The sequence below is a fragment of the Anomalospiza imberbis genome, chromosome 6, assembly GCF_031753505.1.
Source record: "Anomalospiza imberbis isolate Cuckoo-Finch-1a 21T00152 chromosome 6, ASM3175350v1, whole genome shotgun sequence".
Lineage (NCBI taxonomy): Eukaryota > Metazoa > Chordata > Aves > Passeriformes > Viduidae > Anomalospiza > Anomalospiza imberbis.
Genome location: NC_089686.1, coordinates 36,394,917 through 36,411,702, shown reverse-complemented (window position 1 = coordinate 36,411,702; position 16,786 = coordinate 36,394,917). Strand labels below are relative to the sequence as shown.

At 37.2% G+C, this 16,786-nt stretch overlaps 1 protein-coding gene across 1 annotated transcript in view; it reads left to right on the top strand.

Annotated features, from left to right (window-relative positions):
* STARD9 (StAR related lipid transfer domain containing 9) overlaps positions 1–16,786 on the top strand; it is a 93,396-nt gene that overhangs the window by 55,598 nt on the left and 21,012 nt on the right. The window contains exons 17-23 of the mRNA XM_068193403.1: positions 820–871; positions 1,779–1,916; positions 2,730–2,812; positions 3,816–3,919; positions 6,068–6,115; positions 13,064–13,254; positions 15,608–16,088. Of these exons, the coding sequence (XP_068049504.1) occupies positions 820–871; positions 1,779–1,916; positions 2,730–2,812; positions 3,816–3,919; positions 6,068–6,115; positions 13,064–13,254; positions 15,608–16,088 (1,097 nt within the window). The remainder of the gene's footprint in view (positions 1–819; positions 872–1,778; positions 1,917–2,729; positions 2,813–3,815; positions 3,920–6,067; positions 6,116–13,063; positions 13,255–15,607; positions 16,089–16,786) is intronic.

The following is a 16,786-nucleotide window of genomic DNA, read 5'->3' as shown; positions in this document are numbered from 1 at the left end:
GAAAAACTGAACTGGTAATGGAAAGTAATAGACAGATGGTAAATTAATTTAATTAATTGCCTTTTTTGGCAGTTTTTTTTTCTTGTGTTATTGTTTAAACAACTCTTTTTAATTGGTATTTGTATGCAACCGTAAAACTACTGTCTCACTTCCATCGCTGACCCATAATATAATTCAAATCTTCTTGTTCTGGAGACTTTTGTTTCTAGGCAGCTCCTTTTTTTGAAGTTACTGAATCTTCAGGTTTGGGAATTTGCCCATATACCATAAGCACCAGGAAGACTTCATAGATGTCATTTAAGTTTCAGAAAAAAGTTCTTTAGTAGTTAGATTGAAGAGCTCATAATATATGACAAAGTGCCCTTACAAATTAGGAATTCTGTTACTTCTAAATTAGAAAAGCCTGGTTAATTGAATCATCATTTTGCAGCTTCTTTCTTTCTGCATGGATATTTATTAAAATCATTATCTCATTTCTGCAAACACCAGCTCTACTGTAAAAGTGCAAAGCATCAGGATGTATGTTCATATACAAAATATTGGTCTCAAGCATCGTCCAAACATCATCCACTGAGGGTTACTTTTTCTACTGGAGTCACAGAAGCTGACATAGCTGCAGGATGAAGAGTAATTGCAATGCTAAGAAGGACAGTGGGCTGAAATATTACGAGTACACAGCATTTACTTCAAACAATTCAGTCATTCAGAGACAGTTTATTTTAAGTGTTTGCTAAAATGAAGTACCAAAGCTTTTTTAAGTAATATATATAGGCTTTTTTTTTTGTAACCAGCTTTTAAATTAGTTCTTTTTTGTTTCAGGAAGGAACAACCAAAATTGGAAGAAGTGACTCAGACCAAGATCAAGACATTGGTAAGTGAATGATATTACAACTTAATTTGTCATATGCTTAGGTCAAACCAAGAGGTTTACATTTGGCATCTGTAACAGCTAGGTAAAGTTTCTTTTTGTCAGCTTTGTTTATTGAAGAAGTTAAGTAGAAGAGACTCATTATTAATGTTTGCTAAAATATGTGATTATTTTTTGTTTAAGAGGCTAAAAAGTCACTGGATTCGACCAAATTGAGATCTCTTCAGAATTTTCTTCCCACTTGTAAAATGCTACACTAGAGTTTAAAATTATCTACATCTTACATCCAAATTATCAGATGTTCTGTCCTAAACTAGGGGCACAAGTGATCACAAGATATTGAAAATGCTTTTCAACTATACTTGTAGGGAGTATTTTAGATATAAAGTCCAAATTATTTAGAATATGTCTTACTTAATTTAATTTCTGCTTTTAATTTTAGTAGTCAATCTCAGGAGTTAGATACTATGATATAGAACTGAAACTTTCCACTAAAATTGGAAAATTTGCAGGATCTCAGCTTTGGTTAAGTTCTGCTAAGCTTGGTTATGTTTGATCATTTTCTGCCAAAAGATTAGTAAATTATAAGCAATAAATGCCATAATGGCATTAATAAAATTCAACATAACAGAAGAATTTGCACATCAGCTCACAGATCAGAAAGTGATATGTAGTTCTCCAGTACCAGAAATACAGAAACAATGTCACTATTTTCAACAGTGAGTTTCAATAGCAAGTTTTTTCTGTGATTAAGTATTTACTAGCAGTATTTAATCTCTGTGTTTTGCACATGATATGTTTCTCTGGGGCATGAAGTATGCATAGTGTCAAACAGTCTGTGGTGGTCCTTTCTGAGGACAGGAGGGCAAACCCACCCCCTTCACCAGGTGAGATAATCTCTGTGTTGCAGTTTTGCAGGGGCAGTGGATTGAAAGGGATCACTGTTTGATAGACAACCACTGCGGGATTGTGACCCTGCGGCCGGTCCCAGGCGCGCGCTGCTCTGTCAACGGATGTGAAGTGTCTGGGTCGTGTCGTCTGTCACAAGGCAAGATTTGTGTTTTCTGGGAATGAATGCTGCAGTATGGTCACCTCCTCAGTGCACTTTAGATCTAGAATTTATGGAACTTGAGTAGATCAAAAAAAGATATCTCTCAGTCCGCTGCCTGCTCCACAAGGTTTGATCCATGGCTAAATGAATTAGGTACCCCACAGAAGTAAAATTAAAACATTGGTGACAATATTCTGCCTCCTTTTGGCAGCAGTAGTATGTAGGTTTTTGAAAAGGGAAGACATGTAGTCAGAGACTTTATTGTGGAAAATAGTGGAGACTGACTCTAAGTCAGCTGGTCACTGAAAGAGTTTTTTGGCAATTATATAATATGATTGAAACAACCTTCAGTTTTTTCATTATGTATTTAGGTGGAAGCTGGTAGCCCCTAAGTCATAGGCTATAATGAATGAATTCAGATTAAATGGATCAGGTTTCCATATTTTCAGGTTCTTTAAAGTAACAGTTGGGTTTCTGGGAACTTGCAGTGATCTAGAGGCTTAAAGATATAGTGTAAAAATAAGTTTTCAGCAGTGGGTTGGTTATGGCTTTGGCATGAAGTCATGCTGGCTTTTAATATGAACAGGGAGTTTACAGTTATGTTTACTCTGCAGAGATGTCCAAGATTAGTTTGCTTGGGTGCTGTCATTGCAGATCAATAATTCTGCCATTCCATAGTGACAAATTTTAAAAATAGTTTTATCTTCTGAGATTTACAGAAAGCAATTGGTCAGATTTTTTTAACCTACTATTCTATAGTAGTTTGATGAATTATGACTCTGTAAATGTCTAATTATTTTGTTTTCACAGGGGCCCTTGTTGTCCTTGGAAAATCTCATAAATTTAGATTCAATCACCCAGCAGAAGCTGCTATCTTGAGACTAAGAAGATCAGTAAGTTCTGAAACTGTTTTTCTCTTTTTTTTTTTTTTTTTTTTTTTTGCTTTTGTTTTCTCTTTTTTCTCTTCTTAAAAGCTGGCCTGATAAAGATAATATTTCATCACATCATCAAATTCACTTTCTTCATTTCTTCCATCTAATGGTCTGTAATGACACTAAACCTCTTGTGGGAGGACACTAGCACTTCTTTCAGATGTGCTTAGCAAAAGATGATGCAGATCTCTTGAATAATTTAGTGTTTCCTATTTCTAGTCATGACTACAGTAGGATTGAAACAAAAAGGCAGAATGCTGCAGTGAAAAGACCAGTAAAGAATCTTTCCACTTTTGATAATTTTCTGAGTTATCTTCCTTCTTTGTCATTTCACTGTCTTGAATGAAGTATACTAGAAGAAATGGAAAATTTATGGGATTAAGTACTTACGTGTTGTTGACTCTGAAAGCAGTTCTATCAGGAATAGACAAAATATTTCCTGGTATGTTAAACTCAGGAACTAATTACTGTAAGATATTATTTGGTTGTCTAGTTCAATATTGTTTAAGAAATGAGGTAATTCCCAAAATGACTGACAAATGTAACTAAAAACCTAACTTAAAAAATACAAGTTTTCTCATTTAGGAATTAACCATATTATCAACTGCTATTGTCAAGAGTCTACCTAATAAAATGGATTTTCATTTATTAATATTTTCTACTTTCCACTCTTACATCCTTTTGTACTCACTTCGAGATAAGGGGCTTAACTTCTGTTTGTTTTCATTCTTAATTTCTTGATTAATGAAACATGAAGTACATTCAAATAGAGTTGCAAAAGGAGATGCACTCAGTAACAAAAACGTAGCAATTTTGCGAAGTGTGAGATTATAAAGTCACATGGGAGGTACTATGCAGCCTTGCACACAATAGTTATCAATGACAGCACTAATGATAACTTGGAAGTTCCTGGGTTGCTGTGATTTTTTTAAAATTCCTGTCTTATGTGGTATGCTTTCTATAGATTAATGAAACCCCACCCACTATGAGTTATGGAGCTTTGGACTGGCTCAATTTGGATGGAAGTTGCATCAATTCTCCACATTATCTCCTTTCTTCTCTCTACAAGTAAGTTTAAAACTAAGAAAAAAGCAACTGAACAAACAATTTCTCTTTGGGATGATGTCTGAAATAAGGGACTTGGTATATAGAGTAAGTCCCATCACGTTTTTAAGTAGTCAAATAAAAATATCAGAGAAAATACATTGGCCAGCTGACTAATATAGAGCATTAAGATATACAAGGAACAACCTGCAAAATCATTTATTGATGCTCAATTAAGAAAGTACCTCAGATGAGACTGTCAGCCTTAATTCAGTTCACTTGGACATCTGCTTTGCATCTAATTTATAATTTTTACAATATTATTGCTTCAATGCACAGAATGGTCTTTTCAGGATATGATTTAGCCAAGGCAATTATTACCAATTGACTTTCGCTGCTAATTTGTTGAGGAAATCAGAAGGTTTGTTCATAAATTCCCTTTAGTTCAAGTCCTTATTGAGCCCTTCATCTCAGAAAGCCAGCGTAATTCCTTGTTTGTTTTTTCTTTAACTGAGCAGTAAATAAGGCATATACTGCTTTCAAAGTGTTGAAGAGCTGCTCATACTCAGTGTTTAGTGTATGCTTTTATAGCAGAGACTTTATGAAATGGAAAGGATTGGTGTGATGAAGACAGTGATTGATATGTATCAGGAAAATGAATTACATTCTGTGTTTCAGTTCATAACATTGAAAATAGAATACTACTGAAATAAATATAACTGGGTTCTTTTTCTTTTTTAATTCCTCTCAACCTGGCACATTAATTAACCTGTTAAAGGCAAGAAACAGACATCTTCTCATCCATATCTGCTGGTGGTTCTGCTTCTTGCTAGAGTGCTTTTGGCGTGGCAACATACTGGGAATCTTTTATCTCTTTCTAGAGGAAGTATTAAATCTCATTTTTATGAGCATAAAATGTTATCTCTGTTATAAATATTCTTCATGCTTCTCATCAAGTGGCTTACTTTCCACCTTAGATAGTGTGGTTTTATATGTTCTCTTTAAGGTATCCAATCTCTGCATTTGCTTTTCATTTGCTGCAGTGTTACCTGCCTATACAAAATATTACTTCATTTTGTTTATTTACTGAAGAACATTTTGCACATCATTGCTATTCTTTTCTTAGGAAAAATAGAAACAATTTTAAAAATAAGTGTCTGTCTAATAACCTTCAAATGTACGCACCAAGGTGCTCTTTATGATGTTAAAAACATTAGTTGTGGAGCTCTTGTCACTAGCTTTTTTGATTAATCTAGAAAAAACTGAAGAAATCCAGAAGCATTATGAACAGTTTATCACAAATTTGTACTTGGTTTTCCCTTTTTAAGCTGACAAAACTGCAGAACATTTCTGATTGATTTTTTTTTCCAGACCATGTTCATATAGAAGACTTGTATGTGTTGAGCAATTTTTTTAATCACTTGGACAGGATGTTACAAGCATGTTACATTGCTTAAAGTTACCCTCATGCTTACCAAGAGGATTTCAGATGGTTACTTCAGTAAAAATGAAAATGTTATGCTATTGCATTTGCTTGGGTTTTATAATGTCCATCTCTTACAGGAATGATCTGTAAACTACATCTTATAATAGCTGGTTTTCACCTTAAGTAATCCAGTGGTCCTACTATACTTTTGAATAATTATTTGGCATAGGTAAACTGAACTGATTCACTCAGCCATGCTTTGCAGTAACCTGTGAGCCTGTATTTCTGTACAGACAAGAAGATTTGCTCATGGAGGGGGTTATGGCTGAGACATCTAGCCTAAGATTGATATTATAAGAATAAAATTATATGTGTGGCGTCTCATGAAAAAAAAGTCAATGTCAAGTACTAAAAGGTGTGTGTGAGACACTTTGCAAACCATAATACAGGACTAAGTGGACTACAGGGAGTGTTTATTTGATCACCACTAGAAAAGTCCACCCTAATGCAGGGTCTTGTCTCTGTCAGAAAGAGATACTTGGAGGAAAATAGAAGACCAAGTAAAGCTCTGTGTGTGCCTTGTTCTCTGTCCCCCTCACACTTGGAAGTTCTTGGTGCTCTCCCAGCTGCTAGAAATCAGCATTTTCCTCTACTGAAAATTACAGTAACATTGTGTGCAATAGGCTTCATAGAATTTTTCTTGCCTTTTTTCCCAAATATTTGATTTCATGTTTTTATTTTTGCAGTCAAAAATGTAGAAACTGTGAAGAAAACAAATGTTCTCTTGAACCAAGGTAAGATTATTGATGTGTCTAAACCATGCTGAAATTTTTGACACCTGTAGGTTTGCCTTTCTCCTGTGCTACACTGATTTCCTCCAGAAGACATGGAAGCTAACACTTTAAGCTTTAATTCAAACTATTTTATCATATTGCAACAAGAATCTGTACATGAAGCTGAGTTACAGGCAAGGCTCTGAAACCATGTTCTTTCTTCATATGAGATCTTGTGCAAATAGTTTGCATCTTTGTTGCATGTGTAGCCTGCATTTAAAAGCCATAACTAGAGTGAGGCTTACACTGAAGTTGCCACCAATTTCCAGCATATAAGAGCTCTAAATGTATTAGATTTTGTGCCAATAGTAGGTACTGGGAATACTCATTAGTATTTTAGAAATTGCTTGGATAAATTGGGTTCTCTTGTGGTGAGAATAAAATCGCTTTAGGGAAAAGTAAAAAAAAAAAAAAAAAAAAAAAAAAAAATCCTAGCATAGAATGTGGTCCATTCATGCAAAGCAGCACAGCAGCTGCAAAAAGAAGTAATTCAGAAATTGTTGAGTTTCCATGGGTTTAAGTACCTTTTTCGTCAGGACCTGATGGTACTTTACTTTCTTCTGGGTTTTTTATTTCAGATCATGTCAATATATGTATTACAGTAACAATTATTAATGATAGGAGTCTTATCTCTCATGCTGTCAGTATGATGACATTTTTCTCACCTGCCTTTTATGGGTTGAATTACCAGTTCAACCTTTAAATGTACATTAAAATATTTTGAGAAATGAGAGGGAAAACTATTTTCTATCACTGCACACAAATATTAAAACTTCAGGCATTGTGAGTCATTATACTCTTATTTGGTTGCTTGCTCATACACCCTACTCACAAGAGCCCCAGCACTGCAAATTTCTGATGTTTGCTGTCAGCCAGCAAACACACAGAAGGCTTGTGAATGGCATCAGTCATCATATTACAGCATCACCACAAACAAGTAGATAATAAAGGTCTTTCTCCTGCCATTGCCTTAATACCATACTGCATACAAATAAAAATTCTGATTTTATTGTATTGCTGGATTAAAAGAAAAAAACCCATAGGAGTTTTTCCATTAGAGTTTGGTGGTACAGCAGTACGTTGAATTATTTAGCTGCTTGGAACATGCTTGAACTCCCTTTCCTTGAAAATACCAACATTGTTAAATGGGGGCGGCGATATCTGCAATATACTCTGAGTTCTCATTAACAGCTTTCACTTGAGCATTTCAAAATGCTCTACCAAAAAACAGAACAAAAAGTTTAAAGAAAACTTTTGTATCTCTTAAAAGATACCTCAAATATTCTGTTTCACAGAGAAATGCACTGTGTCAGTTACAGCAACTCTACAATTTACAGCAGAATCGTGTATAGTGGATTAACAGGGTAACTAATTCTATTTATAACTGACATTGTGAAGGGAAAACCTGTGTTAGCTGAACTGGAAATTAAAGAGGCAGCATTGGCCTTTATTGAAGAATGTGGCTCTGTCTTGTGCCTGTGACTCTTGGCCAAAAAGAGGTCTGGTTTAGAGATGTATTTAAAGGGGTGCCTTAAATAAGTCATTGCTTTACTGTTATTTTGGGGGCTTTGGCAAAGAAAAAGAGGTTTTGCATTTTTTATCCTTTACATAAGGCTAAAAAAACCACACATGAAACAGAACAGTGTGCTTTTCTCCAAGTGAACCAGTTAATCAGAAATCTAAATGATACTTCACTTGATGGCAACTTCTGTGAAGGGAATTACTATGTGTGTAGGTTTCCAAAGATCCCTTATTTCCAAAGGTTTCTGACTCTGCTGGCCATTTTGACTGATTTCTGGCTGCTGTCTCCTGCCCACCACTCCCCGGCTTTTGGGTTGAATTCTGTGAGTGGCATTCCTTCGGGACGCTGAAGGAGGTGACAATACAAGGTCTACGTATCCCCTTTGTTGCGCTTCCCTTTGCTTTAGGGAAGAGGAGGGAGAGGTTCGGGCCCCTGTGCCAGGCAGCAGCAGATGTAGATGCTGTGCAGCTGCGTGCGTGGTGCCTGCTGCTGCTCTGAGCCCCTGCGGGAAGGGCCCCGGATTGGACGCGGCAAGAGGGGGAGGATAGAGCTGGAGAAGGTGGGAGCAGCTGTGTAGATGTGTATTAGTGGATAGGCTTGTAACTCTAACTTGTGACTGCTCTCAGTGTGGGGTTTGCAAGGGCACAAAATGCCTTGCCAACATCTTTTTTTCAGCTTTATTTTTTAACTCTTTTTCCCTTGGGAAAAATAATTTGTAAAAGACAGATAGAACTTGAACACTAGGCAGTCAAAAAGACGGGGATGCTAACTTGACTGATGTTTTCTTTGAGAAAACTGGCAAATTTCAGCTTTTACCACAAGTAATTATTTTTCACTGTAGTTTCTCTATCTGAGCCTTAGGATTTTGTTGCAGCAGGTATTCAGAGCTATTGCTGCCATAGTTACTGGAAGCTGCATTATGCTGTAGCAGCCGCCAGCCTCTGCATCAGCAGCAGAAGTGTTTGGGGAAGAGGGGAGGAGAATTGCACAATAGGATCCCAGAGAGCTGACAACAAAACCGGCTGGAAAAAAATGTGGATTTACAGATGGTTCGTTTAGCATGCACCGTGCAAACTTTGGAGAGAAAAATGAGATGGAAAAGCAATCCAGCAGAATTGGTATCATATTAATCTTTTCTCAGTAATTTGTGATTATCTTTAGTTTAGGGTTGGTGTCTTTTTGTTGTCATCTTACTTGCAGCTTTTAATAGTTTGCTTGGAGGAGGGGGTAACTGTTGACACTTCTTGCTGCATTTGATACACCCAGAAATCTGCATGCTTTTATGAAATTCTCTGCAGAATTGCTTTTTTTTTTATATGTTGTATGCTAGAGTATGCTGGTCTGGTGGAATCAAGATTTCATGTATGTCTTGTTACCTACAGAAATGAAGCTGTTTCTTTTATGTTTGTCCTGAGGCTATTTTATTTCCTCCTAGAACTGTACTGAGTGCAGATTGCTTGTGTGGAAAAGCAGGAATATGAGAAACAGCATGCTGTGCTTTTTTGCTGTATTTCATAGCATTCCAGTGTTTCATGTCTAAATTTAACCGTACATCTGATTTAAGATGTTTTAGATTAAAAAATTAGTGATCTCTCCTACTTATTACAAAATTTGGCTAAATTCCTATGTTAACTAGATTGATACTTGGTTTTAGTTAAGTCATTCAAACATATATTGCACAAATTGATTGTTCTTTGAATTGCTTATTAGGTGAATTAGCTATGAAGTGTGTGTGAGGCTGTTATCTTCTTTCTGGGCCATTGTCATGTCCTTTTTTAGTTTAGTTTATCATGTTATTTTCACAAACCAGCAGAAGTGTGCTGACATGACATAGCATGTTCAAAGGTAGAAAGGGAGCATTCTGACTTCATCTTCTTGGTTTCAGCAGTTTCTGTGAGAGACAGACCTGTATCCCAAACTAGCCAGTAATTCTGCTCTCACAGCCAGTATTTCACAGCCAGAGGGAAAACATCCTCTTGCATTTGTGTATTATGTAAGTGGCTCTGCATGGATTTTTATTATCTTTTTGTTCCACTTCAGAAAACTGTCTGTAAGAAGCAGCTTCATAAAAAGCTGTTTAATGTTCAGTCTCTGTATTCAGACCTGGCTTTACTGCTTTGCCTGATTTTTGTTTTATATGACTAGAAATTAGGAAATGAAACAGAGGCACTGAAATAAGGGCAGAACTGCAAGTTGTATATATACCTGGAACAAGAGTATTTTGTTACAGAGATTTAACCTTACCGAGGGAGAATTGTACCAGCTAGCTACATCACCTGAACAAAAGCAGAAAGAATACTGCAGTGATTGCTGTGCTGTGTTAGTTTTTCCAAGGTTTAAAGTGGAGTATGGCTGTTCCTCTGGTCTCTGCCTTTCTGGGGTGTAGTCATAATATGGAGTTGTGATTAATACCATCAGTTTGGCCTGCCTCGTGTTCTGCTCTGTGTGCAGACACACACAGCTGTTGGAAAGGATCTCACAATTTCGTGTTAGTTCAGCAAAAAGCCATTGCTACACACGTGAGGGAATATGCTAGTGCTGCTGAGAACAAACAGCACTCTGCCACGTGCACTGTTTGTATTGCCTATTCTCTGTTCCTTTATAATGTGGGGGTGGCTTGTGGTTTCAGCAAGGTTGGAAAGTATAGGAAAAGCTTGTGACCCTCTCACAACTGTAAACAGATGTTACCTAACCACCCATGTGGGCATTCTTAGGTCTCTGGATTGAAATGCAGCACTGAGTTGTTCATTTATTTAAATATTCTGGGTTTCAATTTGTAAGCAGTTTGAAATCTAATAAGTCAATTTTATGGGAAGATTGGCTGAGAGCTGAAAGTCATGGTTAGGAAGAATGAGAGATATTTTATCAGAATAATTTGATCTAGTTTGTTAAACAGCTGCAGAACAAGAATTCTTTCATTACTGTTTTAGTATCGTGCTTCTTTTCAGCCTGCTGGCAATGATTTACTCCATTTCCTCAGTTTCATGCAGAATGATGCTAACAATGATAAATTAGTAGAAATCAGCTTTTCTGATATTTGACTTTCTGATGTTTGATAATGCTAATGTATCCCCATCACTTCTCTTGGATGAATATCCTTTACTTTTTTCACACGTGTCTCAGACTAAGCAACTTGCCCAAGGTCATGTGAGACCAGTGAACAATTTAGATTCATATTTTTCAGCTTTCATACCACCATAGGAACCAGAGCTTTCATATGTCTGTTAGTAGAACAGGTTAAAGACTATCTTGTCACCAGATTCTGCAGAGAGGCCGTTAGGTTTGGTGCATGGGCATCCAGAGGCACTCCTCGTCCTGAAGACCTTGCAGGCCAAGGGTGTGAAAGCACAGAGGTCATGTAAGTGCTCCAAAATCAGAACTGTTTTGTCCCACATCAATACTTTAACCTCCAGATTATATGGCTGCTCCATTAGAAAATATGGAAGGCAACCTCAAAGCTGCATTTAGAGCAAGCCTTCCTGAGAGTTACCACTGAAACCATGGGAGCTTTTCCTAACAAGATACTTCAGATTCAATACTGTGTTTGGAACGTGGTTCTTCTTTAGTGAACCAGTCTCTCTTTAACCTCTGAGTTTGCCCCCCTGTGGCTGGTGGCGTTACAAATACCTGAACAGCTGGAGGTTTGTAATCGCCATAGGAGCATTTCATTGCTGCAGGGAAGTGTCACTTCACACCTACTTCAGCTGAATGAGAAATGAGGCATCCCACTTCTATTTCCTGGGGATCAATTAAAGTTTATCTGAGAGGGAAAAAATTACAAATCACAGGGTACTGGCATCTTGGAGACAAGCCAAGGACAAAGAGATCTTGGACCTGCATATTCTTACAATTTGTTTGTGTGGGTGACAAATGGACACAAACCACTTAGCAGATGGCAGCAGCAAAGTTTGTGCTGTGTTTGCACCATGGCAGACAACTGAACAGAAGATATTCTCTTTCAGTTACGCTCAGCATTACATTTACATAAACATTAAAAAAAATAGAATTCTGTTTTTTTCGTGTGAGCAAGATTCATAGTAATATTCTAAATTATTGAAAATCTTAAAGCTTTTATGTACTGAGACCTTCCTACTACTTCTTATGAAGTGCAATGCACGTACCATTTAAAGGTACTCCGGGAGATTTGTAGATTTTCACTGCTCAATTATTTCATCTGTTCTTTCTGCTAAACTTTCACACAAAATCAAGTTTTTGCTGTAGAAATGGTTGCTTTGAACACATGCTTACAGTTCTAAATTGAGATGTTAAATTATTCCTGTGTAGCAAAGGTCGAACACTCTTTTCATACAGATGACATTGTATTGGTAGTGATTTTACAAACTATGTGATATTTCCAAAGATTTCCTTTGAAATTATATTTTTGGAGATTTTTTGACCTTCAGGGACTCTTTAGAGTTATGCTGTCTTTTATTGCTTTAGAAGTATAATAAATACATTAGTTACTTTCTTAATAAAATGTAATTAAAACATTTTTTTCAGGACTCAAAAGTTTAATTTTCTGAGGTTATATATACTAATGCAGTGTTTAGCAATCAAAGATCATATATCACCTTTAGATATGATCTAACTTTAATGTTAATAATTTCTTGATGGTAGCATGTGGAGAAGCAGAATATATATTCCTTTCAGAGGGCTAAGGTATCTTGAATATTATAATGCATTATGGTAAGAAGAGATACTATTTTGATTGTTGTTCTGTGTGTGTAAAATTTTGGCACACAGTCAGAAGCCAAACACCTTGGAGAAGATTGTAAAGCAGTTTTTCACAGGCTAGTCACTTTTCTGATCCCAATTCTTCTCCAAATATAGAAGCAGTAACCTGATATAGTTCTTGCATCCAACAGAGATTTGGGTGATCAAGGTCTTTCGTTGGCACTGCCAGAGACTGTTGGTGTAATCCTGACAATGCCTGTAAATATTTCTAAGTTGGAGTTCTTGATCTGAAAACAAAGAATGATGGTCATTTCTGTAAAGCACTTCGAAGTACTTAGATGACAAGTATCTTATATAGTGATAATAAAATTTTATAATTTAAGAAACAATCCCCTCCCCAGTTTCATTTATGGAAGAATACAGCAAAATGAAAAGTGACAACATTTTAAAAAATTCTTTTTGTTATTATCTTTCTGGCAATGGAATTACCTGCTTCATTACTAGAGCTTTCATGTTTTCTGGCATTTATAACATTTACAGGCTTGCAGCCTGCTGTGACATGCATATACACAGCTATGAGTTTCTGCCATAATGCACCCTTATGGAACTAAACAACATCTTGAACATTGTCTGTCTTTCTTTAGTAAGATAACTGGTTTCATTACAAATAATATTTGCTTCTGGTTTCAATTCACTGTCAACATTTCTAACAGCAGAGAAATAGTTGCTGTGCATGAAGAGTACAAGCAGAAACTGAGAGACCAGGAAGCTTTCCACAGAAAACAAATTCAACAACAGCAGCTCTATGTTGAGGATTTAAAGCAGCAGATTCTTAGAGGACAGATCAAAGCAGAGCGGGAACTGGAAAATGACCAAGCACTCATCAACCAGCAAATCCAAGAAAGTGGGTACCTGCCTCTTCCCCCGCTTCAACTCCCTTCCATTACTGCATACCTTCATCCTCTCAACATTTTTGTGCTAGTGATGCTTTTTTTTATGAGTGGAACTTTTTTTATGGCTAATTACTGGATTTCTCCTACAACTGCCTTTCCCTTGAGAACAGTTACTGAGCCTTGATTAACAGAGCTATAGGGCCTCCTTTGCAGTGCTCCAGCAGCACTGTTTAATTAGCACTGCAGGTCATTAGCACTGCTGGGAGGGACAGCGCCAGCTACTCCCCTGTGGCTCTGAGCCTCCTCTCCCAGGCTGATCCCAATCCTGCCTCCCTACAGCCATGGTTCTGGTGTTCTCTAGTTTGTCTTCTAATGAATTATTTGATCTAGGTTTCTTGATAAACAAAGGGTGCCTATACAAAGGTGTCATTCCCACCTGGCAAAATCTGTTTGATCCTGGAAGAAGAATACTTCCGTGAATTTTTGGCAAGGTCTCAGACCAAAACTTATGCAGCCAGCTGTATTTGAATTATGCCAGCCACAATGAAGAGATTAAAAGGAAATTGTTTTGATGGGATACAGCAGAAGAATATATAGATAGTACAGAAAATCCAGAGAGTTTCACCAAAACATCTTTATTTTGTTGATCTGTAGACTTGTTCTCTGCTTCCCTCTAGTTCTGCTGTTTTCACTGTGTTCATGCAAAGCTTAGCCAGGCAGGTAGTTTTTGCCAGCCAAATATAGTTCTTTACTTGGCAACCCACCTAAGTTCTTCACCTTTTCGGTGCCCTCTATGGCTCAGCTCCTGACAGAGGCAAGGTTTTGAGCAGAGATTAATTAGCATCTTAAACTTGCAGCTCTCTTGCAGGGAAACTGATCTGCCAAATATTCTGCTTGCTAAAATCACGCTAAAGAGAACACATCTGGAAACAAGGTTTTTGTATGTGAAAACTAAAAATGTTATTAAGAAAAATAACATAATGATAAAAATGCTTCCCTTTTATCCATAGAGTAATCATAGAGTTAGAATTCCTACCTCTGTGCATGTGCTCTATGCAGAGCTGCCAATATAAGCAGGACAGGAGACTCATTGTGGTGGGGATCACTAATAAAGAGTGTTTAACGAGATCAGTATTCATCAAGCAAGTGATACCTACAATGTCTCTGCACTAATGATTTCTTGCACTAGGGAAACGTTCAGAGTCCCAAATTCCTCTCTTGCAGCTCAGCTGTGCAGAGCTGCAGGAAGCCCTCACCCATCACATCAAACTTAAATACCTCTTAATTCCTACATCCCTGAATAAGCAATGAAACATTGCTTATTTAGTAAAGGACTGCACATTGAAACTAAGTTCAGCCAAAAAAAAAAAAAAATGCTGCTAGTAAGACAGCAGTGCTTTGGGAAACTTTGGTTCTTTGAGAAATGCTCCACTTGTAAAGGAACTTGGCCTGAGGTTTTTTTACATTGCTTCTTCAGCAATGGATTTTTTTTTTTGTTTACTTTGAGAGCTGAATATGTATATTTTTATAGCAGCATAAAAAATCTGCTTCATTAAGAGAAAAAGTTCAAGCCATCAGATACAACCTGGTCATGGTGACGTCAATAATTTCTTGTTTTGTTACAGTTCATCATAGCTCAGATTGAAGTTGGTGTGCTCTGAAAAACCTCTAAGCACATCCATCCCTTGCATGGAATAAAAGTATTATTGCATCCAGGGTTTAAAATAAATCACCATGGTTCTGTTCTCTACTCCATCCTCACTGACCGCAAAGATCAGGTTCTGAATATTTTAGTGTGTAAGCAGAGGTAACATATTTTGTTATCAAATTAGGTTAGTCATTTGGTGTGTGAACATATTTGGCATTTATGAGCTGTAGGGGTCATTAACAGAAGCAGAGAATCTAATTTTTTTGTGGAGTAGAGTGGTGATTCTGTGAAAAATACACATTGACTGGTGGTGTGAACTTGTGTTTTTTGAACTGTTTGTCATAAAAGCTAAAGGTTGTGTTTGCTTCACCTGCATCTTTGCCATGACAGTATTTGTTTAATTTTGTGCGCATTTAACCGGTTGATCTTCAAGGTCCCTTCCAACCCAAGCCATATAATGATTCTTTAATTTTATGATTACATGCTTATATTCTGCAGTTGCTACCTGAGTCCTTAATCCAGTGAAGAGGCTTTTAGTTATCAACGAAGTAGAGCAACATTACATTTTTCTTTAAATAGTTTCTCAAGTCTCTACATACATAGAAATTCTGCTCTCAAATGACCTCTAAAGGCTGATTAAATTAAGAACCAAGATAGTAACAAATAATGTTTTTCCTATGACTTTTACTTTCTTTCAATCACTGTTTTGTTTACAGACCAGCAGTGGCTTATAAATGAGAATAAACGTCTGGCTGCTCTTCAGCAAGAGCAGAGGGAGTTTGCAGTGCAAACAGAACCTACGCTGTGTGCAGAGGCTGAGGTGCAGAGCACCACTGGGCTGGAAACCTGCCTTTCCCTGCTACAGCAGAACAAGAAGAGACTGGTGCAGCTGGAGCTCTTGCAAAGGTACTCCTTAAAAAAGGCGGAAAGAAACATAAGGCGGAAGAAGGTCAAGTTCCGGCTGGAAAGGATAGTCAAGAAGCAGAAGCTGTTGGAAGCCAAGCAAAACCTGGAGCAGCTGCAAGCTAGCTGCTGGCTCAGTGAAGAGTGTGTGAAACAATCTCAAGCCCTAAGTGATAATATTACTGTACGGTTCTCTTTGGATCGCCACTCGCAAGAGAGACGGAAATCGTTGGGTTCGAGTTCCTTGCAGCACAGGCATTTGTTCTGTGACTCGTCCCTGCCCCAGGTACCCAGGTAAGTTAACATCTGCCAAATCCTCGGCACTTTCAAAAGTAACATAAATTCAAGGTATTTTCAGGCCACCTATCCTTCCAATGCCTTCCAATGTATTGAAAAAATCCCCAAATCTGCAATGTCAGTGAGCCCACTATATTGTACATCAAGCTGGAGCTGTTTGTCCTTTTCCTTTGGGTTTGTTCAGTACATTCTCTATTTATCTGTTTGACATGGTTTTTCTCACTTTTTTACATTTCTCTCTCAAGCCTTTCTGCACTTTTTTACCTCTTTGAGTAGGCTTTTTAGAAGTGGCTTAGCTTTTGTTGTTGCCTTGCTCAGACTGTTGGTACATACTAATTTCTGCACAATTTAATCTTGATTATCATCAAACTCTTCTTCAGAATATTGGTATCTTTGGGGTGATTATGGAAAGGACTTTTATACTGGTCAGCCTTTCTTAAGCTAAATAAACATCTCCATGCAATGCTAAAATGTTGGGATGCTGCAGTGTCTATCACAGCATGGTCCTTAGCTATTTCCACAGCAGGAAATAGCTAAACTTTGCTAAGTGGATTTCTGTGACTTAGAACTATCTTTTATTTTTAATTAACATTTACAGCTACTTGACCCTACAGAGATTCAATATGAAGCTATACCTCATAGCATTGAGCTGTTTATTTGTGTGCAGGGCATCTTTCCAGATAGCAAGAGGATTT